The 24,287-nt window shown below is 42.2% G+C and overlaps 5 protein-coding genes across 10 annotated transcripts; all 5 read left to right on the top strand.

The window, feature by feature from the left end:
- Positions 1–316: 316 nt before the first annotated feature.
- On the top strand, positions 317–3,162 carry zpcx (zona pellucida protein C). The gene is made up of 9 exons (XM_026356346.1): positions 317–783; positions 863–975; positions 1,049–1,128; positions 1,245–1,416; positions 1,500–1,602; positions 1,700–1,785; positions 1,868–1,953; positions 2,029–2,881; positions 2,978–3,162. Exons 1-9 carry the CDS (start codon positions 364–366, stop codon positions 2,997–2,999), a joined length of 1,935 nt encoding a protein of 644 aa, XP_026212131.1. The 5' UTR covers positions 317–363; the 3' UTR covers positions 3,000–3,162.
- A 160-nt stretch (positions 3,163–3,322) lies between these two features.
- pabpc4 (poly(A) binding protein, cytoplasmic 4 (inducible form)) lies at positions 3,323–10,806 on the top strand. 2 transcript variants are annotated; one of them, XM_026356348.1, is made up of 15 exons: positions 3,323–3,946; positions 6,199–6,392; positions 6,625–6,740; positions 7,688–7,827; positions 7,917–8,011; positions 8,086–8,223; positions 8,312–8,407; positions 8,535–8,804; positions 9,137–9,227; positions 9,316–9,408; positions 9,548–9,678; positions 9,782–9,872; positions 9,953–10,083; positions 10,187–10,311; positions 10,403–10,806. In XM_026356348.1, the coding sequence occupies exons 1-14, from the start codon at positions 3,754–3,756 to the stop codon at positions 10,286–10,288; spliced, it is 1,881 nt and encodes a 626-aa protein (XP_026212133.1). In that variant the 5' UTR covers positions 3,323–3,753; the 3' UTR covers positions 10,289–10,311; positions 10,403–10,806. The 2 variants fall into 2 exon arrangements, with proteins under 2 accessions (XP_026212133.1, XP_026212132.1); XM_026356347.1 differs by having other exon boundaries at positions 3,325–3,946; positions 9,134–9,227.
- An 810-nt stretch (positions 10,807–11,616) lies between these two features.
- ppie (peptidylprolyl isomerase E (cyclophilin E)) lies at positions 11,617–15,087 on the top strand. The gene is made up of 10 exons (XM_026355829.1): positions 11,617–11,671; positions 12,114–12,212; positions 12,333–12,376; positions 13,206–13,232; positions 13,705–13,786; positions 13,870–13,970; positions 14,058–14,181; positions 14,307–14,492; positions 14,584–14,726; positions 14,910–15,087. The coding sequence occupies exons 1-10, from the start codon at positions 11,641–11,643 to the stop codon at positions 14,976–14,978; spliced, it is 906 nt and encodes a 301-aa protein (XP_026211614.1). The 5' UTR covers positions 11,617–11,640; the 3' UTR covers positions 14,979–15,087.
- A 319-nt stretch (positions 15,088–15,406) lies between these two features.
- On the top strand, positions 15,407–17,606 carry LOC113159237 (gap junction beta-4 protein-like). 5 transcript variants are annotated; one of them, XM_026355835.1, is made up of 2 exons: positions 15,407–15,581; positions 16,070–17,606. In XM_026355835.1, the coding sequence occupies exon 2, from the start codon at positions 16,100–16,102 to the stop codon at positions 16,883–16,885; it is 786 nt and encodes a 261-aa protein (XP_026211620.1). In that variant the 5' UTR covers positions 15,407–15,581; positions 16,070–16,099; the 3' UTR covers positions 16,886–17,606. The 5 variants fall into 5 exon arrangements, with proteins under 5 accessions (XP_026211620.1, XP_026211619.1, XP_026211618.1 ...); XM_026355834.1 differs by having other exon boundaries at positions 16,067–17,606; XM_026355833.1 differs by having other exon boundaries at positions 15,407–15,736.
- A 2,478-nt stretch (positions 17,607–20,084) lies between these two features.
- Positions 20,085–23,045, top strand: cx35.4 (connexin 35.4). The gene is made up of 2 exons (XM_026354781.1): positions 20,085–20,392; positions 21,090–23,045. The coding sequence occupies exon 2, from the start codon at positions 21,160–21,162 to the stop codon at positions 22,021–22,023; it is 864 nt and encodes a 287-aa protein (XP_026210566.1). The 5' UTR covers positions 20,085–20,392; positions 21,090–21,159; the 3' UTR covers positions 22,024–23,045.
- The last annotated feature ends 1,242 nt before the right edge of the window (positions 23,046–24,287 follow it).

Here is a 24,287-nt window from a genome sequence, read left to right as displayed (position 1 = left end):
ATATTACAGAGTAACAATACTTTATACTTGTGTAGCCAGCTGTTGGTGTGCATAGTTTAGGCACAGTAAAAATGACGTCAAGTGAATGGGGAGGACTAAAGTTACTTAAAATATCTTATATTACAATATGAATACATATCTTCCTTAACATTTGTTCTACATTATAGCTGCAAAGCTAAACTGGATCCTAACTCACAATAAAACACACTAAAACAATCCTGGTTACAGTGGTGTTAAAAGAAAACACCATGTGAACCTGTCAGCCTCATTAGCTTGATGGCCTCCAGCTGTCCATGCTCCTTATTAATGTCTCACCTGAGGCAGGACGGAGGTCAGAGTGGTTGGTCCACTTTGAGGTTTGCAATGGGCACAATCAAGCTATTTCTTTGCATTTTCGCTGGACATTGGATCACTGTTCAGTCAGTAGCAAGCCAGCAGGATGCCACGTTTCCCCGGGACTCTCCAGGACTTTTTGATAATCAAGCACCTTTACTGCTGGAGGACAACTTTGATTTCAAGCCGTATGACACCATCTTTAGCTCCTGGCAAACCGGGACCCCTGACTTTCACATGCTTGCTGAATTACCTCCCATGATGACTGGGCCTAGAGTTCAGGTGTTCTGCGACAGGTCTCAGCTAATCTTGCTAGTTGATAAAAGGTCCAATGGTGTCGCACTGACTGCAGACGAGATACAGTTGGGTGATGGCTGCTACAGCAACAGAGAGCTATCAAACCACTTTATCTTTGTTTATGGCTACGATCAGTGTGGAACAACTCATGTGGTAAGTTGGTCTTATTCTTTCCTACTTTCCTTATTTCCACATTTATGAAAGGATTTTCTGACACTACGCTGTCTTACAGATGCAGAACGGCTTGAAGATGTTCACCAACTCCCTCCACTTGAATCTCAAGAAACGCCGTCCCACTTGGTGGCAAATTCCTGCCACATTGCACATCTCCTGTGCCCCTAAAAGGTCTGTAGTAAATTACCAAAACATCTGTCTGTGGTCATAAATCATCACCCTAAAGGCTAATGTGTGTTTTCAGGTCTTATGATGATCCAAACTACTCTGCTTCACCTGCACTTCCAGAGAATGATAAGAGCTTTAACATAAAAATCATGAATCGTGAGTATCACATCAAAAAGATGCTCTTAAGGAGTGAGACGCATTTGTAGAAACTGGTTTACTTTTAATTAATTAATTAATTTATTTATTTATTTATTTATTTATTTTTCCTGCAGCATCCTGGACCAGCTCTTCAGAGTCTAATGTCTATGAGAGGGGACAGCTTCTCAACATCCAGGTTTCTACCCAACCCAGACCTGGTCAGCAGCTTTTCATTCAGTCATGCTTTCTCTCTACGTCCCCTGATCCTCAGACTAGATCCAAGCATGCAGTGATAATGAATAAAGGGTAAGCAGCCAGTCTGGCATTTTGTCATCTCCATCTTTTGTCTAATTTAATTTTATCATCACCCAAGTGTTTTTCTTTGCAAGGTGCACGGCCTCCGCTTCTCTTCATGCTGTTGTACAATTTGTGGCCTCTGAGAGAGCAGATAGGGTTAATTTTGTACTGAACACCTCTTATTTAATTTCTGAGGTGAGTGGTCTGTTTTTGTTTGTTTTTAACTCAAAGCCCTGTTTTGTTTGTTCTGCCACAACTAATATGACCTTATGAACTCTCTTTACCTCTAAAGTATTACATCCACTGTAATGTGCTCACCTCAGACCAGGGAGTCACTTCAGGCTCCAAATCTTGCAACTACAATGTAATCTACAAAAGGTACAGTACCTGTATGTTAAAACAGGATTTTTGTGACTTTTATTACTTGATACATGTTTTTTTTTTTTTTTTCCTCCTTCAGATGGGAGGAGCTGAGTGGGGATGTAGGTGTGTGTGAGTGCTGTAGATCAAAGTGTAGAGGCCTATCAGGCAAACGCCTTTCTGAAGGTTGGTGCCTTGTTTTTGTCCAACTTAAAATGGATTCCCCTCTCAAACAGTAACTCAACAAGTGTGTCATTTCAGATTCCAAGGCCACTGTCAGCACTGGCCCTCTAGTCTTTGTGGACAAATATGTGTCTGAACAAGCAGTCTCCACCAGTTTCCCTATAACAGAGTCCATGCAGCCTGATGTGTCCCCCAAGACTGAGGATGCCATTGTTTCTGGTGCTTCTGTATCAAGAAGCCAGTTCTCCTCACCCCCACACGGTGTAGTGGTTGTGAACCAGGATCCAGTTGCCAGACTGACCTTTTGGCTTCCTGGACAGATACAAGATACTGAACACAGCCACAATATTGAGTCTCAGTCTGAAGACTATTTGATACATGAGTTAAAGCCAGATTATCTTTTTGAGCTTCCAACCGCAGACGAAGAGCTTCTCTACCCACCCACAAATGAGATCAACGGACTAAGAGAGCTAAAAAGTGACCCTTCTTTGTGGGCTATGAGTTTAGTTGATGGATGGCCACTTCCCCCACAACCAGACAGTCCAGTTATTGTAGAAGAATTGCAGAGAAAAAACAGGCTTGGAAGATCTGGGAGGTTTGACACAGTCGTTCAACAAAATGACAACACCCCTGTGTCAGCTGAGATGGACGTAAAAGACATTGAGAACGACTTCAACCAAATCAGAGAAGAGCTGGGTCAAATGCAGGCAGACGCACCTGTGGCGAACCCTGAAGCAACAAATGATGCTCAACCGATGGTCCGCTCAAAAATTCAGCTTTCCAAAGGCGCGGATGGGTCACAGACGCTGAGTTATGAGGAAGAAATAAAAAGTAATGAAAGAAAAGGGGTGATCAGAACATGTGGGATGCACTCTTTGAACCAGGGGTCTGGACAGAAGGGACTGTACTCAACATTCCTGGATTTGTTCAGGTAACATCTTTGATTTATTTATTTTATATTTTTTGTTTCAGTGCTGTAAATCTCATGTCCCTTGCATTATGAGTAACTTATTTCTCTCACCTTCAGGAGGATGCACAACGCAGAATAATGCAACTTGTGAAGATTTTGATACTCAAACAGAATAAAGTCGTCAAGCATAAATAAGGTTGTCTGTATTTGAACATTAGCTGTACATGTAAAGAGACACTACAGTGCATGACTTGCTCTGTATTCCCACCCAGATGTCGCTGTGGGGAGCTGGGCTCTCTAGTTGGGATGGGGGTGTGCTCTCTCTCTCTCTCTCCCTTTCATTCCGCATGCTCGGTTGTTTCTTTTCGTTTTTTTTTTTTTTTCTCCCCCCCCCTCCTATCCCAGATTTGACCCTGGCCACTGTTTCCTCCGCACCGCCGCTCTCTATAAAGTGGCCATGCTTTCCTCACGCAGTCTCTTTCCCCGGCCACAAAACAAACCGTGAGTGTCTAACTCACTGTTGTTGGGAAAAAAAAAAAAACTTAAAATAAAAATCAAATAAAAATATATAAAACACAAAATCTTCATTAAAAACAAATACCTTAATACACTTAAAGAAATAGAAACGTTTAAAAAAAAATAGCAAAATAATTAAAGGAAAAAAAAACAGGAGGCCTCGATCTTAAAGCGGAGAAACACTTGAGAAGAAGCTTTTTATCATCATTTTTTCCAACTTTGACATTTTCTCAACGAGCTGCAGCAGACAGACAAGCAGCTGTCCGCAGCGTGGACCCGGCTCACACTTCATCTCCGCATTTTTATTATTTTTTTATCTGGCTTGTTTTTTTTTTTAAGGGAAGCGTTACATTCATTTATTTAGTGAAGTCCGAGATATGAACACAGCGACGGGGAGTTATCCGATGGCTTCTCTCTACGTTGGCGACCTGCACCCCGATATCACGGAAGCTATGCTGTATGAGAAATTCAGCCCAGCCGGACCGGTGCTCTCCATTCGGGTCTGCCGAGACATGATCACCCGGCGATCCTTGGGTTACGCGTACGTGAACTTCTCCCAGCCTGCTGACGGTAAGAAGTGTGACATGTGAAGTGGTCGCTGGTGCGGTTGGAGCGCGGTGCTTGCATGCAGCAGAAGGCGAGAAAGCATGCGTCCCTCTGTTGTTGACAATGTCACCGTATGCTTTCAATGTCAGTTGTAGAACTGTCCCTGCATTCAAACGCAAAATCAGCGAGTCACTGGGCCAAGCTTTCACTGAAATGGTTGATCCACTGTGTGTGTGTGAGAGAGAGAGAAATAATCACAGGACAGGCATGGCAGCTCTTCAGCCTGGATGGAGCTGTCATCTGACCCATATAAGCCTGTCCCAGATCTGGTCTGCTCATAGTAATATATGTCACTACTATAGTTAAGCTCCTCAGAACAAAAGAGTTTGAGATATGCTCCAAACTTGACAATGAAATCACTGGCTTTGGGGAAAGTACACTGCTTTTACAGAGCTGACTTATTCTGCCCCAAAATGACCCATTTCTGCTCCTATTTAAAGGGCCACTGAGTCAGACAAATCCCCACTGCCCTTTGCTGCTACGCTCACTGGAAGCAAGAAAAGGGACAAGCACAGCTGAACAATAACCCCTGCACTGCATACTTGACATGCCCATTATGTGTATAGTGGTGTAGTAGCTGCACTAATATCTATTTGGATCAGTTGAATTACATAGCTTTATCTGCATCATGTTACCCACTTAAGCTATTTGATGACTGTTAATCTGTTAGGATATGGTGCCTAAAGTACCTCAGCCATAAGTGTCTTTATTATATTTTATATTTTCAATCAGGGTGACCAAAGAGGTGAGCAATAGTAGGCCTATACGGTGCTGTGGCTATCTTTCGAGGCCAGGTGATTCTGTTTACATTGTGCGGCCCCATGTATCAACGTTAAACACCTGTCACGACTTTTGTGTTGGTTACCAAAAGCTGGGGCGACAGCTGGATCAATTCCAGAAAGGTACTATCATTTACTTGAACAAACATAACAAGAGCCACGAGTGAGAAGACAACATTTGTTGCTGGTGCCGGCATAGTGGTGGTGGTTGGGGGGGGAGGGGTGTTTAAATGGAGTCCTAGCAAGTGTCTGCGGGGAAACAGCATGCTGCCATTAGAATACAAGCATAGTTAATGAAAACTAACTTGTCATAACGGGGGGATTTCAGTGTGAGCATTCTGGTCTGAATACGTTTCTTCCCCATCAATGGTAGAGAATGTGCTACTCACTCTCCATGCCAGCGCATACCTCTCAGGACCCCTCTCTAAATATAGAACATCTTTCTGAGCAGCCTAAAAGTTGCCTGCTCCGTAGTAGCCTACTCATTAAGCTCTCGCATGACAAAATGGCCAAATAATTCAGCACATTTAACAACGCTGCTTCACTAGTTCCCACCATCTAACAACTAATTACAGTATCTCACAAAGGTCGCTTTGACTTTTCCCCTCTGTCAACGGTCCACATGTTTGACAGCGATCACACACCTTCTCTGAGCACACGGGATGTGAAGTACAATTGCAAGCCAAACTGCTGATGCCAGCAGACGCAAGGCAGCTCAGTTTTGTTTACCAGACACTTTTGGCTGGAAAGCCTGGCGTGTGTGTGTGTGTGTGTGTGTGTGTGTGCTACTGTAGAGTGACTGAACAAAAGGACGTTTGGCATTTGTGGCCACGTGGACGTAAGAGCCTATGAGAGAATCAAAGCAGTAGACAATAAACAAAATGATGTATAAATAAATCAACCTCGGACTGATTTGATTATAATTATTATATAACTATTCCCTAAAACCACAGTTTGAGCCCACTTGTGTTATCTGACGACCAATACACTGCAGCAGCAACTGGCCTGGGTGAGACGTGGCCTAGTAGCATGTGGTGAGTCAGAGACGAGGGCCATGTGCTCCCAGCTTGTCCACTGCAGCTGCCCCCAAACACTTGTCCCCGCTGCTTGTAGACTGTTCATCAGCCACATGGTCTACTGCAGTATCTTATCGTTCACGCTACACGTGCTCTGTTTTAACAGGCTGGCAGCAGGGATCCTCCACTGTGACACACAGCATGAGAGGACAAACTGTTTTCATAGCCTCTTCTGTATCCTCGTGTTATTTCTCTAGTAATTTTAGTAAGTTTGTTACTAAAGGCAGCTGCATTATAATCATGGTTGCGTCATAGTATTTAATGAATAGAAAGAATACAGTACATAACTAGTGATTCACGGCTCCATGCATACAACCACCTTTAACCTTTCCCTCCACATCTCTGCCCCTCCTCCCTCCAGCTGAAAGAGCCCTGGACACCATGAACTTTGATGTGGTGAAAGGGAAGCCAATCAGAATCATGTGGTCCCAAAGAGACCCCTCCCTCAGGAAGTCCGGCGTGGGCAACGTGTTCATCAAGAACCTCGACAAGTCCATTGACAACAAAGCCCTTTACGACACCTTCTCCGCCTTTGGCAACATCCTCTCCTGTAAGGTATGAGTTGTTTTTGAGATCTTGGAGAGACAGGCATTAGAACAGGAGTGTTACGTCTTGTTGTAGTGACAACAGGAGTGTAGGAATTACGAGTTGTGGTTTTACAGGTTAATCTTCTAATCTAAAATAATAATAATAATAATAATTTAAGTGCAAAGGTTAGGAACTGGGTTTAATGCAGCGTGTGAAAACCTTTAAAATTCATATTTACCGAAATATTCTCCCGCTGCAGGTGGTGTGTGATGAAAACGGCTCCAAGGGCTACGCATTTGTCCACTTCGAGACCCAAGATGCTGCTGACCGTGCCATTGAGAAGATGAACGGCATGCTCCTGAATGACCGCAAGGTGTGAGTGTCTGATCACGTAGGAGCACACACCGGAAGCTGTGTCTTATTACCAGTCATGAGAAAGTCTTTAAACACTCAGATGATGGACGTCTTGTTTGAGCTATGAAATTACTTTTCAGTATCGGATGGCACCACAGTGATGAAAACGTTTTGTCCAGATGTGCTGATTGATGCTATATTCTGTCTGTATGTTTAAACCTGAACTAATGCAGAGTGAACTAACATTTTGTGTCTTTTTTTTTCCAGTTGGTGAGTTTGTGTGTGAATAATATAATTAACAAGCTCATCTCTCACTACCACCAGTATGAAGATAACCTCTAAGCTGACATGTAACAAACTAAAACCTCTCGCCTATCTTTCCTGCCAGACGCATTTTCTGTTGCCTCATTTGTTGCCACATGCTGGTCACCCGTTGTGCGTGTGTGTGTTTGTGTGTGTGTGTGTGTGTGTGTAAACGCCCACACTTGTGTGTTTTAGTGATGGATCGAATACAGGAATGCAATACTGGCTGGCAGAAGGGGAGAGGTCGTCCTATCAAGGTATATAAGATCATTTGGTCCTCCTCAGCTTTCCTTTGTTCTGTGAGACTCTGTTCCTCCATCCCCTTCTCCATCCACCTCCTCATCAAGTTTTGGACCAAGAGTTATGATGGTTGTCCCTGTGTTGCCTTGCATGCCAACATATGTTGAATACTTTTCAACGACGAGTCACGTGATGAAGTGTAGCTGTGAACTTGTGTATGTTGTGTTTTTGTATAAGGTTGTGTTCTCTTTTACCTGCTTGCATGATCAGGTGTGTGCAGATCTTTCTTTACCTAGGGACCCGGATAACCAGTTTTTTAGTTTGGAAAAAAGGGAAGGCGAAACAGGCGGATCCTGGTTTGTTCGCTTGGCTCAGTCAGTATTGTTTTACAAGGGTGTGTTTCGCTGCTCTCCCTCTGTCTTTAGGTTTGTGGGTCGTTTCAAATCTCGCAAGGAGCGGGAGGCTGAGCTGGGCGCAAAGGCCAAGGAGTTTACCAATGTCTACATCAAGAACTTCGGGGACGATATGGACGATGATCGGCTGAAGGAGATTTTTGACAAATATGGTAAACTAGGACGATTCATGTGCATCATTTCAAACCCTGGTGTGGTCTAGTTCTAGTTTGCATCCACTTATCAGACCTTTAACATGCAGGTAAAACACTCAGCGTGAAAGTGATGACAGACCCCACTGGCAAATCCAGAGGCTTTGGATTTGTTAGTTATGAGAAGCATGAAGATGCCAACAAGGTACTTTAGTCTCATGAAACTGTGTTAAGTGCATCTTTGTCTGTTAGAAATGATAATTATGGTTTGATCCTCAGGCTGTAGAGGACATGAATGGCACCGAACTCAATGGCAAGACCGTGTTCGTGGGCCGAGCTCAGAAGAAGATGGAGCGGCAGGCGGAGCTGAAGAGGAAGTTTGAGCTATTGAAACAAGAAAGGATCAGTCGCTATCAGGTCTGGAGAAACAAACTCCTAAATCAGATTTAACCAAGCAATCTCATATTTAAATTTAGTTTTACTAAAGGAGCGTCTTTGCTTTCAGGGTGTTAATCTTTACATTAAGAACCTGGATGACACAATAGATGATGAGAAGCTGCGTAAGGAGTTCTCTCCATTCGGATCCATCACAAGTGCTAAGGTGAGAGAAATCAGGTTGCTGACACTATGTATCATGACTAGATGTAAATACACAGTAACAACAGTTATGAAAATAGAATAGTTGTGTGTTTTAAGCTAACCAGTAATAATATATTTATATATTTTAGGTGATGCTAGAGGAGGGCCGCTCCAAAGGCTTTGGCTTCGTCTGCTTCTCCTCCCCTGAAGAGGCCACCAAGGCAGTGACTGAGATGAACGGACGTATTGTGGGCTCCAAACCCCTCTACGTGGCTCTCGCCCAGCGCAAAGAGGAGCGAAAAGCCCACCTCACCAACCAGTACATGCAGCGTATTGCCGGGATGAGGGCCATGCCGGCTAACGCCATCATTAATCAGTTCCAGCCCACCAGTGGCTACTTCATGCCAGCAGTGCCACAGGTGTGAGAATCAAAGTCTGAGGTGGTACCTGAGAATGGGTTACATGGCTGTGTAATGAAAGTCTGTTGGCTTGTGGTATTCAATTAATTATAAATGGTGTTTTAGTCTGTTTCTCTTCAATTACAATAATGTTTCCTTTGGTTATGGTGTAGTTATGCAAAGCAGATATAGTAAGTTAGATTTCGGGTAAGGGTTATGCACTACATCTGAACTGATAATAAAATCTGAATAGAGATTCTATTTCACGCTACCAAACACCATTCTCATCTCTCCTGGCTTAGTATGAATTTTAATGGCATTAACAACACATTTTACTTTACCGTGTCCAGCAGGCCCAGAATAGGACTACATATTATGCACCCAATCAGATGGCCCAAATGCGACCCAACCCCCGATGGCAGCAACAAGGTGGCAGAGGTCAAGGTGAGCACAGAGAACTCTATGACGATGTGTGGATCCGTAATTTAATAAACCCAACTATTATAATAATGCCTACTTGTATCATCCTCAGGTGGTTTCCAGGGGATACCAAGCTCACTGCGTCAGCCAGGACCACGTTCAAACTTGAGACACATGACTCCTAGCAGCACACAAGGCCCACGAGGTGTGTTCACCAGTGACGACCAGAACTATCACAGCCAGTTCACTGAGTCTGGCTGTGGAACTTTATTATAGGCATATAAAGATGTTATATTACGCTGTGTGGTGCTATAATCTGCTACATCTGCCCTCATTACTGCCAGCTACTGGACAGTCCATGGCTCCTCGCCCCTCAGTAGGAGTCCCCGGTCCTCGTGCCATGCCTCCTTACAAATATGCTACAGGTGTCCGTAACCCCAACCCCCCAGTGGTGCAACCTATTGCCTTACAGCAGGTACGGGCAAAAGACCAATGAGATCGCCTTGTGTTTTATTCATGTCTCACTCCTAACCTATGATTAATTTTCCTTACTACGTCCTTTACCTGCCCTTTGCCAGGCTCAGCCAGCTGTACATGTTCAGGGTCAGGAGCCTCTCACAGCTTCAATGCTGGCTGCTGCACCCCCTCAGGAGCAGAAACAAATGCTGGGTAAAACATTGCATTTTATGGTGAAAATTAGTAATGCTTTTTAGATTTTTAATCACTTATTGTTTTTTTTTCCAAAACAGGGGAGCGTCTTTTCCCTCTGATTCAGGCCATGCACGCCAACCTGGCAGGAAAGATAACCGGCATGTTGCTGGAGATCGACAACTCTGAACTGCTCCATATGCTGGAGTCTCACGAGTCTCTGCGTTCAAAGGTACATAGCTGCCTCTACCTCAGCTATTTTGTCAAGTAAATGTTCTCCATAGTAAATAAATTATCCTTATACAACAGTCTCTATTGGTGTAATGCTTTTTCAGGTGGAAGAAGCCGTTGCCGTACTACAGGCCCACCAGGCAAAGAAGGACGCCACCCAGAAAGTGGGCAGCATGGCAACTACTGCTGCTGCTGCCACATCTTGAAGACTGTGTACTGTAATAAATTGGTATGATAATACATAATCAATCAAGTTTGTTATACTTATGGGTTTGGTTTATGTTTTGTTATACTAATGTAAAGTCATTGTGTTTTTACAGGACGCAGAAAAATGAGCAGAGATGTGGAGCGACACAGTCAACCTACTCCAAACACCAGAGTCTATGAACAATTATAGCAAAACAAAAATAAAAACCAAGAAAAAAAAAAGAAAGAAAATTTAATTTTAAAACATACTTGAACATTTTGAGAAATATTACAGTTCATAATTTTCTAGTTCTGTAATACTTTTAAACTGCATACCAAAAGCAATAATGTAAATGGATCTGTAATGGAGGCCATTCATTTTGTGGTGAAGGAGAGAAAACCATTTTTCTAAAAGGAAAACTAGCTTTTTTCTTTGCTTGATAGTTTTATGTTTGATTTGAAATGATCAACTCCTCCATCCTATCATGTTATGCTGGGTGTGTGGTATTCTCAATAAAGGGATGATATATCAAGGTTACCACTTGTGTTATTTCACTGCTTACAGCTAACTTCTTTTAACCTATAACACTTACCTAGGCAGGTTTGTGGCAGAGAAGGTGAAAGCAGTGTAAAGCTACAAGGACATACTTTAATGCTAAATATAATATAGTTTATCTGGGTGAAATGCGATTCAGTGTGGTCACTCTTTGAATAGATGATTGATTCAAACAATGTAATGGAAACTTTACAACAAGAAAATCCCGTCTGATTAGTTAGGCCTGCTAATAAAATTCTTTGGTCCACATTCTCTACTGCTCCTTTCCCAAAGACCAAAGGTCACACTACTCATTCGCTATGATAAACTCAGGAGCCTTTATTTTTTAAAAGCTTGATGCTGGTTGAGAATAAACACTAGTTATATTTTAATATGTAATATTTTTACAACCTGGTAGCCAATATCTATTTATATTTTGTAAATGAACAACAATAACGCTTTTACAGAGATGAAATTTAATAAACATTTATGAAGGCTTACTAGAAAGTTTTACCTAAAACAAAAATATACACTAAATTATATATATACTGCACTGAAAGAGGCTGTATGGCGGCCATGTTGGCATTACAGTGGAAAGAAGCACATATGTAAATATTGAAATATACAACTTCAATTAATTTAGCTATTAAATCATTATGATTAATTTAAAAAGTCTGGGTCTATTTAGAGTTTAGTTTAAAAGTCTGAAAATGAGACCGGCTGTAATAGCGTTTGCTCCCGCAGGTGGCGCTGAAGCGGCTGGACTAGAGGCGGGCTTTAGCTTTCACTGAACCAATGAGAAACAGTGGGGGTCAAAGTTGAGGGATCAAATCCAATATGGCGGCTACCAAACGAGTGTTGTATGTTGGTAAGTTATTGTTGGTTTTCCACTAAAAAACGTTAGTTTACGTTGTTTCAGTAAATGTAAGTGTCGTATTTAGGACAGTTTATATAAAGCAGACACAGTCAAACATGAAGAAAGTGAATATTAACGTTACGTTCAGTGGAAATTACTGCTCCCGGAAAAATATGCGCTCGACACGTCAACTCTAATGTTGATTTTAACACATGTTGCTGATCGTAAACTTCAGAAAGTGTTCCCATCGTTGTTTGTAAAGCACATTGTGTCAGGTTATGGACTAAAAGCAAGTTAAATGAATCCGCAAATAAACTAAAAAGCTCCAGTGTAGATCACTCCCTGTCTTGAACGCAACACGCCTGTTATTCTCAGTCTTCTCATGAACATCTTTTCATTTTAGCATATTTTAATGCTCATCAGCTCAAAATCAGGGTCTGTGTGTTTCTCTCAGGTGGCCTGGCGGAGGAGGTGGACGAGAAGGTTTTACATGCGGCTTTTATCCCGTTTGGAGACGTCACAGACATCCAGATACCTTTAGACTATGAAACAGGTACAACCAGCATTTTACTGGTAACACATGTGTGGATGCAGTGTTTCTGTGTAACATTAAACATTATGTGTGAGTAAAGGATTAATATAGATTATAATGCGTGGTCTGTTATGTTTTCAGAAAAACACAGAGGATTTGCGTTTATTGAGTTTGAACTGGCAGAGGTATGTACACAAGGAACTAACACAAGAGGGAGGATTTTGATATTAAGCAGTTATTAACTGTTATAATAAAGATCACTAAGTTTGTGCTGGAAACAGAAGGATTTGAAGCTTCAAGACTTAAAAAAAAATAAAATAGCGACATCTGCTGGCTTCTAAAGCTGAAGGCTCATTAAACACTTAATAATCAAAGAAAAAGAAATAATAATTGATACTTTACTAATCGCTCAGTGATTTTAATAGTTTAGTGTCTTATGTGTGTAATACTGGTTCAATAAGCCACTTGTTATCATTAATGCTTCATTTAAAGAAAATGCTTGTGTGTGTAAAACAGTGCATTGTCAAAAATGACCAGATATAATATGTTGTTGGTGCCATTTAATATTAGTGTACTTTAAAATATTAGCGTAGTACTGTGACTGTTTTAGATTGTAAGAATCAAGTGCAGATATTTGTGGTTACATATTGAAGCACATCTAGACACAGAGTTTTAACTGCAACACACAGCAGTGCAGCTGCTTGATTAAACTTTTTGAGTGTACTGTTATCTTTTGCCATAAAACATTAAAATGTGTTCAGTGTATACCACAGTAGCAACATAAAAACATTGGCAAAGTAAGTGGGATTAAGTTAATTTTGATGGTTGATTCACTGTTGTTAATAAGGATATGCTCTGGAATGCAAACATTAATATGACTGGATGACATTTGTCAGTGTCCTGTATAAACTGTTTAACCGAAGTGATGTTTTAGAATACAGTTAATGGTAGTCTGGGCAATTCATTGAGGTTATTCTGTGTGCACAACCTATTTATTCTCTTTGTCTTCTGTAGGATGCTGCAGCAGCCATTGATAACATGGTAAGTGGATCATGCTGCTGTACACAGCAATATTTTATTACTGTTTGTGAGATGTACAGTTGTACACCTTCTATAATGGTTGGTACAAAAACCTTGATATTTGCAATTTAAAAAGTAAAAAAAAAAAGAGTCCACAGTGTCAAGTTGAGTGTGACATTGAGATTACAGCAGTCTTGTTACATAGTCCTTTTACTTCAGGGCGCCGTGATGCTTGAAACAGAGCAATGTTGAATAGTCATGTTTGCATAAACTTTGCATGCAGTGACTCATGTCTATTCAAAGTTTATTACTATTACCATCAGCAGCTTACCCTTTAAGAAAATCTGAGAATATGTACTCTAACCATATGCTTTTTTGAATGCAATATTAAAATAGTGGAGTCAGACAAGTGATCCTAAACGTTATGAGGGTGTTGTAGTTTGACCAGAAGGTTAAAAAGAGAGATTCCTGATTGTTTTCTTTTCTGTGCTAGAATGAGTCTGAGCTTTTTGGACGAACTATCCGGGTCAACATCGCTAAACCTATGAGAATCAAAGAAGGTTCTTCTCGACCAGGTGAGTGACAAAAACCTGTTTATGGAAGCTTGGACTTTATTTTTAGATTCTTTCTTCTGATTTTAACCCTGCCTTTTCCTCAGTGTGGTCGGATGATGACTGGCTAAAGAAGTTCTCCGGGAAACCTTCAGAGGCTGAGGCGGAGGCAGCGGGTGGAGAAACAACCAACACTGCAACACAGGAGGTGAAATTGTTTTATTTGTCTAAAATGTATTGGTGCTTCTTATTCTTAACTGTAAAGATAGTAACAGGGCATCATTTCGTCTTGCAGGATCAGCCCCCAGCTAAAAAAGGAAGAGTTAATCCACAAGTCTACATGGATATCAAGATTGGGAACAAGCCAGCAGGGAGACTACGCTTCCTCCTCAGGGCTGACATTGTCCCTATGACAGCAGGTTTGTATCATAATAATGGGTTTAAAAGGCACTAACCTGACTTTAAATGGGCAAAAACCTTTGCCCAGTTAAAATTAAAGCATTAGAAGACAATAACAGCTAACATTATTTCTAACACTGTACAGAGAACTTCCGCTGCTTGTGCACACATGAAAAGGGCTTCGGCTTCAAGGGCAGCAGCTTTCATCGCATCATCCCTCAATTTATGTGCCAAGGAGGCGACTTCACCAACCACAACGGCACAGGCGGGAAGTCCATTTATGGCCGAAAGTTTGACGATGAGAACTTTGTCCTCAAACACACCGCTCCAGGTGAGGAGTTTCTCTCAGGAGCTGTCTGTGAATGAAGTGGTTACCAGTAGATTTTGAAGCTAACTGGGCAAACTTGGTCTCTTGCACACAGGGCAGCTCTCCATGGCCAACTCCGGACCAAACTCTAATGGCTCCCAGTTCTTCATCACCACTGACAAGACTGACTGGCTGGATGGGAAACACGTGGTGTTTGGAGAGCTGGTGGAGGGCATGGACGTACTTCGTGCAATGGAGGTAACAGATGAAGTGGTTTACTATTTCTGTTTTCCGATCCCACTGTGAAATAAATGATTACATTTATAATATCACTAGTAGTAGTGAGATTTGTGATCACACTGTTTAGACAGGTTTTGCTGATCATACTATAATTTTCAAGCAATCACAGTACAGTGTAAACGTGTTGTTTTTCTTCTGCAGGCTCAGGGAACAAAGGACGGGAAGACGAAGCAGAAAGTAATCATCTCAGACTGCGGAGAATATGTGTGAATGAAAAGGAGCGTGTGTTTGTGTTTGTTAGAGTATTCACCATCTTTTGTACTGTTAATCCCTCATCTTTTGCCATGTAAATATTTCAATAAAAGCATTTTTTAAAATAAAAAAATCCTCAGCTTGATGCATGTTTTCTGGGCAAATTAAATAAAAATTGTTCTAATAGTTAGTTTATTATGTACAAGTTAAATAAGTAAAGGAAGAATTTATTTCCACATACAAGGATCAATGTGTCATGTTGTTCATTCTGTTGGTCTCATGCTAAAAAGTTTAGGTTTTAATGCTTTTAAAGCAAAAACAAAGTTATGATGTAAGAGGCACAGCGCAGACGAGTTTCATCACCTCAACAGGATCAAATGAATCTAACGTTAATCCAGTGAGTGTCATTCTTTGGCGTGTGGAGGTGCCACACCTGAACAGGTCTGAGTGGTGGAGGAGACACAGCTGAACAGGTCTGAGTGGTGGAGGAGACACGACAGGCAAATAACTCCACCCCTCCAATCCCGTCCAACTGAAATGTTCTGAGACTTCCAGTGGTGAGATACAGCTCCAGCTTGTTCCTCTGCTCCGACACTGAATCAGGGCAGCGAGACTGAGCGCGTAAGTTTTTCGAGTGGATATGTCAAGAAATCCAGATTCAAGTAACGCGAACTGGTTTGAATGTGTCTGATTTGGGCGGATTTGGCCGTGTGGGTATTTTGGATACGCGCAGTTGCGCACGGAACAAACTGACTTGAAGAGTTCAGCGGTCGCTGGTAAGTAAGTGTGAGTTGACTCAAGCTCCAGTTGCTTCAGTGAATCTTCACACAGCGAAGACTTTAAACTCTCTTTAGTACCAACTCTTAAAAGTACCTTTAACTCATGGATCGATTTACTGTAACGCTCAGGTCACACTCTTTTGTCATTTGTTGGTCTTGAGGATATGTAAACACCTGAATTCACATGTCTGTGGTGAAGTTGGCTTCTTTAATGCCCTGCGGTCTTTGTTCAAGTGTGACATAACTGTGTTTTCAATCTGTTTAATGCTGGTAGATGGTGTGCTTGTGCCATTAAAGCCTGAAACAACTTCCTCTGTATTCCATCAGCAGGAAGAGAAGACGGGCTGAACAAACCACATCATGAACTGGGCATTCCTCCAGGGTCTCCTCAGCGGGGTGAACAAATACTCCACAGCTTTTGGCAGAGTGTGGCTCTCTGTTGTTTTCCTCTTCAGGATCATGGTGTATGTGGTGGCAGCAGAGAAGGTATGGGGTGACGAACAGAAAGACTTCAGCTGCAACACGGCTCAGCCCGGGTGCCACAATGTCTGCTTCGACCACTTCTTCCCCGTCTCCCACGTCCGGCTGTGGGCCCTGCAGCTCATCTTCGTCACCTGCCCCTCATTACTGGTGGTTATGCACGTGGCGTACAGGGAAGACAGGGAACGGAAAAACCGACTCAAGAACGGTGAAAACTGTCGCACTCTCTACCCGGACACTGGCAAGAAGCGCGGAGGCCTGTGGTGGACGTACATCATGACCCTGCTGTTTAAAGTAGGTGTGGACGCCACCTTTGTCTACCTCCTGTACCATCTCTATGAGGGCTACGACTTCCCCTTGCTCATTAAGTGTGAAGAGGCGCCCTGTCCCAACACGGTGGACTGCTTCATCTCCAGGCCCACCGAGAAAAGAATCTTCACCATCTTCATGGTGGCCACCAGCCTCGCCTGCATCCTGCTCTCCATTTTTGAAATCCTCTACCTGGTCGGCAAACGCTGCTGTGAATGCTTCACCTCAGGCCGTCACTCTCATAAGATCAATACTGGCACAATGTCCAGCGGGAGCACCCTGATGGAGTCAAACGCCATAAAGCTACCAAGCAAAAATGGAATGCCTGCACCCTCGTACAGCGTGGCCATGTCTTGAGAAACTGATGAGAAAGACAAAGACTATAGGAAAACACTAAGACTTGGTAGAGGACAGATGCCTGTCGTCACTTCCTGAAAAGACTTGTCAGCAGATGTTTGTATATTGTGAGACTTAACTACAGTTGTATTATTTCTTTACCGTTTCTGTGTTCACAGCGAAAGACATTGTGGACTGCGAGTCTATGCTACTGCAGGCATGTGTCACTCATCTGGAATGTGCCTGGTGTTGTAGGTTGGGGTCAGAGCATTTTCAGACATTTTTACTGAATAACTATAACTATATTAAAAAAAAAAAAAACGAAATTTGCAATTGTATGTGATGCTGTGTCAGTTTTAGCCTAAAGATTAATTACATGAGTCACTCCATGCTTTAGAGAAACACATGTGGTTTTACTAACGCATGTGGTTTCCTGAGCAAGTTTTTCCCTTCGCTCAGTGCCCAACCTCAGACTGTTTACTGGAGACTGTGCTGTCTTTTCTGAACTCACACATTCTCACGTATAATTCTTTGTAAAAACTGTATTTTGTGTAATTTATGAAATGTTCTGTAAGATTGTGCTGCTGTGTATGTTACTGTTTGTCATTCATCCAAATAAAGCAATTAACTTTACATGCAGTTTTGTAAACATGATATCAGGGTTTGTATATTTCACAGTACTGAGGTGCAGCGCGGCTGCAGAGTTGACACTATTTTTCAATAAAGATCATTTTTTGAAAAAGTTTACTCTTCATAATTGACCGAACACACAATGGTGCAGTGTTGCTTTAAGTTCTGAGCATGAACTGCGTCGGTAATAAGCAGTTGTACAGTTTGTGAGTGTCTTAGGAAATGCAATAAAGAACAGTGCAAACCAAAGTCATTTCCCTTTCATAAAAAAGAGAAAAGGGTTTGTTGATTTAGCACGAGGTCATTGTGTTCAGGCTTTCTTCACTTGTATTTTTTTTTCTTCGTGGGTTTCATAATGTGCTTTCTCCCTGCACGGGCAGCACAGATCACCCTGTTGCTATGAGAAACCCTCTCATTGTTTAGCTTGACTGGTGCTTTCAAATGGGCAGAGGAGGAGTCTCCACTCCCCGGTTTGATTCATCTCGCTGATGAGTGGAACCACCCAGCCCAGGAATTTCTACGTCTGTGTAGGCCCTGAATAGATGATTCCAGTATTTACACTGCAGTGTGTCTAAGAGGGGCATTAAATGTATACAGAGAGAGGGGAAAAAACATATTTTCTCACATAAAGTCTCTCTTCATGCAGTTTTATTCAGTATAATATTTGTCTGTAACTTCTCCTTGACCACCAGCTCAATCAAGTGAATCCTTTTTTTTTTTACAGTGCCACTCAAAATACCATGAGCATCTTCACGCAAACACACAGCATCAACTGCAGGCACCACTGGTTTCTCTAATACTCAACCTCTATGGTATTTCAGAAGATAGCACCCCCAGTGAAAACTCTAAAGACTTGTTGATTATCATAGAGACAAAGACGAGTTCAGGAAAGACAAGTTGCTGCTTGAACTAAATTATGTGCCTGCAGTGTATTGGTGGGTCGTAGCAGGAATGTCACACCCTGAGCAGGAAAAAAGAAGCGAAAAATACCTGAGAGATCAGAAACTGCAATGAGCAAAATGTACAAAAAGGCAAAACCGGCTCTAAAAATATGAAGAAGTTGCAGTATGTTCAGCTGTGTTTGTCTGTATTGTGTTTGTCTAGTTCAACGTCGTTTTCGTAATGAGACCCTCCCCACCGGGTTGTTATCTTTCCTGTTGCCATCCTCTCTCTGCTCTGGCACATTTCCTTCCTTTCACAGTGCCCACACTGTGCTGAGATTTGTTTATGCTGTCGTGATGCCCTGTGTTGTTGAGACTTGAAACCGTTGAATCACGGGGCCTCATTCCTCCAGGTGTGTCGCAAACTGTCTGTACGTGTTTCACGACTGGAGCCAAAAAGTTAGCCCCGTCTGGGTGTCACACATCACAACAGGTGTTCTGTCGCACTCCTCAGAGACAGAAACCCTAAAGCTGTGTGAAAGTACATGTATTATTACTTTAGTTACTAGTATACCTTATGTGTACCTCTTTATACAAATACTGACCTTACAGGTTTACTCTTAGCTTGTAGTACTGTCACGTTGAACAAAGAGAACTTAAAACAGGATTTAAATGTGCATTTTAGTTTTACATATTCCATGAATACTTTCAACCACAGCGCTTCAGCTGCAAATAAATATGTAACACAGTTATTCCCACTGGAAGTATAATGTAGTACTCTATTAAGTAATTAAGAGGGAAGGACGTGTAAATACTTAGCTTTCTTACTCACAGCTCCAAGTTTATAATGCATCATTTAATTAGCTACCATACTTACTCTGTTCAAAACACCAAACACCATGTCACACAGCAATCTGTGAGAAATTCTACTTTCCCAACATCAGTGGTTTTCTCCAAGTTAAACCGCTGAAAGGCATGCTGGGTATTTCTGCATACTTCAGTTCACTCTAGTTCAAACTAAATTTTGTCTCCTTTATCTTTGATAAGTAAATGTAAAGTATGCTCGCTTATATTTAGTTTTAAAGAAGAATACTAGTGGTGTACTTGAATGGGCTTCTTCTTCATGAGTATTTATCCTTTTTGTATTAGGCAAACACAGATTTCAACAGCTTTGCACACAGGGACTGTTCTGCAAGATCTGACACGTTCTGACACTTAAGTTCCAGACAATGATATTCTTTTACATAAAAAACGGAAACAAAAACGATGTAGGAGAGAGGAGGGATGGTAAAAACTGAAGGCCGCTATCTAAAAACAAGGGTCCTGTTGCTAGTTCATGAACTGTGACTTTGTAAACTGAGTAGAGATTGGGTTTAAAAAGAATGGAGGAAACACAACAGACCTTTTTTGGCATTTGAGGGTGTACTGTGACAAGGCTGGAAAAAATGTATTGTGCATGGCGTGAATGAATGAGGAACAGTGAAACAGAATAAGCTTCTGATAACACATTTCCTGTGCTTTCTTTCCCCATAGCTCCTCTCCTCACATCACTCACTCAGAAGATTTTTACATAAAAAATGTTGTTGCTTAGGTGTCCTGATACTTTAGAAAACAAAAAGAGGCTCATGGCTTACACAACAACACCAGCGTGTTCATCAGGGTGTGTCTACCTCTTGGGTGTACCGAGGTGAAGAAGAAAGAGGCTTTTCTGTTCCAGAAAACTGTGGCTGATGGTGCATGTTTAGACCAATCTCCATTCGGAGACTGTAGGTATTTGAACTTGCGTGCCAATAGAATAAAAAAAAAAGCTCCACAGGAGAGGGGGGAGAAGAAGACGAAGAAGAAGAACAACATCTGGGCAACTCAACTCCACCCACAGGCGCTCAACGCTATACCTGTCTCAGATCAGCAAATCTGTGCGTCAGGGGAGAGAACTGATTTTCAAGCCACGACAATTCCTCTGAAAATACACCTAGTGAAGCGTGTGTTCACCGGCTGGGGGATCATGATCCTTTTGGTGAGTGAAAAACAAACATTAAGGAACTTTGATGGTCTTCGCGAATCGTCAAGTTCGCGTTTTCAGCTATTTGAAAGGGAGCGTTTTTTTTTTTAAATATGTGGCTTCACTGGCTCTTATAAAGCAGTATATGATTTTCTAATCCACTAGTGGTCGGGAAAGAAGCCTCGTGTAAGTAGACAAGTCGAACTTGAACACGACGTGTGGCCAAATTACGCAGCGGCTGTGCGTAAAACGCTGCTCTGTTGTCATTAAAAACGCCAAGTCTTAGCAAGTTTTAGCTCAAGATATACACAGCTGATTACTGTTACTGTTACTTAGGTTTCTAACATATAAATATTTGCATTAAAGCTCTAAAGTATCTCTACTGCGTTTTCCAAACCTCCCCCGAGTGTGTTAATAATGTCGGTCTAACTTGTTTCCTTTGCGAACACTTTGCTTTCAGGCCCACTCGTCACTGTGTCACTGTTAGTTCTTGTTTCTGATGGAGTTGATAAACGAGGCGTTTGGAAGTTTGTTTTTACACTAATTCACCTTTCTGCATATACTGCTGATTTGAAAGGACAGAACAATAGGTTGTTTGTTATACAGTAAAAGCCACTTGGAGTAAGTAAGAGGCCACTGGCGTAGAGGGAAAGCAGAAAGTTCAACAGACAATAAAAACGTGTTCACTCATTCTTCATTCTGCCACATCCAGGTCTGAAGATAAACCACCACCACTAGGTAAAGATATCCAGACAACAGCTACTTGACTGCCAGCCAAGGACATGGACTGGAAGACGTTCCAAGCCCTCCTTAGTGGGGTGAACAAATACTCAACAGCATTTGGGCGCATATGGCTGTCTGTGGTGTTTGTCTTCAGGGTGATGGTGTACGTAGTGGCAGCAGAGCGTGTGTGGGGTGACGAGCAGAAGGACTTTGACTGCAACACCAAGCAGCCCGGCTGCGCCAACGTCTGCTACGACCACTTCTTCCCCATCTCCCACATCCGCCTGTGGGCCCTGCAGCTCATCTTTGTCACGTGCCCGTCCCTCATGGTTGTCATGCACGTGGCGTACCGCGACGACCGTGAGCGCAAGTACAGGGCCAAGCACGGCGAAGAAGCCAAGCTGTACAGCAACACAGGCAGGAAACATGGCGGCCTGTGGTGGACCTACCTGATCAGTCTCTTCGTCAAGACGGGCATTGAGGTCTCCTTCCTCTACATCCTACACCGAATCTATGACAGCTTCTACCTGCCGAGACTGGTCAAGTGCGAGGTGTCCCCTTGCCCAAACATAGTTGACTGCTTCATTGGTCACCCCACTGAAAAGAAAGTCTTCACCTACTTCATGGTTGGCGCCTCGGCTCTTTGCATCGTCCTCAACATCTGCGAGATCATTTATCTCATCTTCAAGCGCCTTGTCCGGACTGCAAAGAAGATCAGGAATCGCAGACCCCCGATGACTGTGCATCACGACGACTACCACGACGACCCCTTCAACAACCGCAACCACCCACTGTCAAAAATGGCACTGAAGGAAAGGCCTCCGTCCTTCAGGACTGCGAACAAGGGTTATCTCAATCCACCGACGCTGAAGATTGAAGAGAAGATACGTGCTTCTGCTCCTAATCTGACGGTGGATTTATGATTGAAAACACAGCCAAAATCTAAATCAACAATACTTTAGGGTATAACCCAATAACAAACCTCAGAAAACAGACTCACAACTGTGAGCCAAACTGCAGTATGTGCTCTGGAGGTTGAGTCATCAGTACTGGACTCATCCTGTGGGCCACTGTGGCAACATCTAAGACTGTCGCAGAGTGCATGAACTTTTCCGTTCAGTGTTTCCATGTCAACATTCACAATATTTACAAGTTAGCCGGAGACCATATCAATTTTTTAATGAATGCGAGTTTCCTTTTTGAATACAATATCCAAAGGTGCTTGTGCCTTTTCAACTTTAGACTTCACCCCCACTAGAACATTACAGTCTACTTTAACTTGTACTGTCCTTCTTGTGATTGTAGTTTTGTCATGGGAGGGGAAAGGAAGTGCGCACAGTGAGAGAGGACGCGACTAGCACAAGTGTTCACCCCTCCCTTCCAGTTTCCCCAGTCGAGTTAGGGTACTCCTTATTACTGAATGATACATGCACATTTCAACTCATCTCCTGTCAACTGAAACAAATCTAAGTGTGTACATAATGTTGCTGCCTTGATTATCCAAACTCATTTAAGAATGGTAAATTATGTGTGAGTGAGGGGTTCTTAATGTCATTACTTGAAAGTGTGTAAACTGACAAACACTAAATTTGTTATAGCCTTTAGTTCTTTGTAAGATGCATTAAAGTGGCAAAATAAATTGATTTTTTAAAAAAGTCTGTGCAGGCATACATGCTTTCTCTCAGGTTTATACAGCACGGCCACTCGTTTCACATACTGACGGCCTGTGCTTGTACACAACGTCACTTCATCCAAGACCACTGTTGATTTAAATGAGGCGAAAGGAATGCTGCTGTTTAAGTCTGTGTTGGCAGAGCTGGAACAAAGTGGAGGAGGTGGGAGGATGTTCAAATAAAAAGATGCATAAGGTGGAAATGTATTTTCAGCTTGAATGTTTTATAATTTTGTATAACTATAAATAAAATAAAGATATTGAATATATGTATCTGTTTGGTGTCCTGACAGAGTATTATTACACCCCCTTATAAAATGAATCTAAACCTTTAACATTTCCATGGAAATTACTATAACCAACCAAATCTCCGCTAAGTTTGACTAATGTATTTTACTGATGCACTAATTTAAAGCAAGAAAAAACACAAGATAACAAGGCCAAAAGTTACTAGCCATCATGTGATTCTTTTTTTATGCTTTTAATATACATCTGAGCAGTCAATCAGCTTTGACCTTCACCTAAGGGTCCCTATAAGCAGGGCTAGTGGCATTTAAACAGGCAACTTTTGAGGGACTACTCCTAAATTATTATGTAGGAAGTTACTTTAGTTCGGAACTCAGAAAGAATATAGTAGCTGTTGAGCTAATGCAGGATATCCGGCCACTTCCACGTTTTTCCCAGCCGTCTAGAAGAGCTGCTGCACAAGGAGACTAATTCTGTTTGGAAAAGCAAAAGCAAAGGCCTTTTCTGGAATCTTCGAGACTGTTGTGAGGGCTGTTCTTTGCGGTGGGACTCAAGGTCGTCGACCAAGAAAAACTCATCAAAGCCAGACTGAAATTTGCCCGTGAATACTTAAAACATGGGGATGAGTTTTGGAAATCTGTTCTTTGGTTTGAGGAAACCAAACTTGAGCTGTTGCTCAACATGTTTGGCGAAGGATGGTAGAGGCTTTCAAGTCTTCCCAGTTTAACATGGTGGTGGAAGCATGATACTGTGGGGGTGTTTTGTTGCGTCAGGCACAGGGAGCCATGATTACGTGCATGGGATCATGAACAAAGAATATTATGTCGACATTTTAAAGGATAATGTAACGAAATCTGCTGCCAGTGTAACTTCAGGTCACTGCTGGGTCTTCCCACAAGAAAATAACTTGAGGCCTATGTTCGGATTGTCCAAAAACCTTTGAAGGACACCAACATGAAGTTTCTGGAATGGCCCTCTGAGAGACCAGATCTCAATCCTATTAAGTAATTGTGGCAGAAGCTCAAGGTTAATGTTAATGCTCAATCCTGCAACTTGGATGACCTCAAATATTGTGCTAAAAAAGAAGTGGGTCAGATTCAGATACATGCCGTTCAGTTCGGGAACTAAAAATCTTAAATTGTCAGTTGGCATCTTATTAATTTAATGTGCGGTAATCACCGTGACAAGACAATTTGCTTTCTTTGTACGTGATGTGATTCTTCTACGTGCTAAAGATCAGATTTGCAGTTTCCCTGTCAGACTTGACAA

This window comes from Anabas testudineus, chromosome 12, assembly GCF_900324465.2.
Source record: "Anabas testudineus chromosome 12, fAnaTes1.2, whole genome shotgun sequence".
In the NCBI taxonomy this organism is placed as follows: Eukaryota; Metazoa; Chordata; class Actinopteri; order Anabantiformes; family Anabantidae; genus Anabas; species Anabas testudineus.
The sequence above is the reverse complement of the archived record's forward strand: the minus strand, read 5'-3'. Positions and strand labels throughout refer to the sequence as shown.

Bases quoted from the DNA above. Each gene is read 5' to 3' on its own strand.
- LOC113159237 (XM_026355835.1), top strand. From the start codon at position 16,100: ATGAACTGGGCATTCCTCCAGGGTCTCCTCAGCGGGGTGAACAAATAC.
- cx35.4 (XM_026354781.1), top strand. From the start codon at position 21,160: ATGGACTGGAAGACGTTCCAAGCCCTCCTTAGTGGGGTGAACAAATAC.
- zpcx (XM_026356346.1), top strand. From the start codon at position 364: ATGGGCACAATCAAGCTATTTCTTTGCATTTTCGCTGGACATTGGATC. The intron at 1,786-1,867 runs GTACAGTACCTG...TTCCTCCTTCAG, and splicing joins TACAATGTAATCTACAAAAG to ATGGGAGGAGCTGAGTGGGG. The intron at 1,954-2,028 runs GTTGGTGCCTTG...GTGTCATTTCAG, and splicing joins AGGCAAACGCCTTTCTGAAG to ATTCCAAGGCCACTGTCAGC.
- ppie (XM_026355829.1), top strand. From the start codon at position 11,641: ATGGCGGCTACCAAACGAGTGTTGTATGTTG. The intron at 13,787-13,869 runs GTGAGTGACAAA...CCTTTTCCTCAG, and splicing joins AGAAGGTTCTTCTCGACCAG to TGTGGTCGGATGATGACTGG. The intron at 14,727-14,909 runs GTAACAGATGAA...TTTCTTCTGCAG, and splicing joins ACGTACTTCGTGCAATGGAG to GCTCAGGGAACAAAGGACGG.
- pabpc4 (XM_026356347.1), top strand. From the start codon at position 3,754: ATGAACACAGCGACGGGGAGTTATCCGATGGCTTCTCTCTACGTTGGC. The intron at 8,012-8,085 runs GTACTTTAGTCT...TTTGATCCTCAG, and splicing joins AGCATGAAGATGCCAACAAG to GCTGTAGAGGACATGAATGG. The intron at 9,228-9,315 runs GTGAGCACAGAG...TATCATCCTCAG, and splicing joins ACAAGGTGGCAGAGGTCAAG to GTGGTTTCCAGGGGATACCA.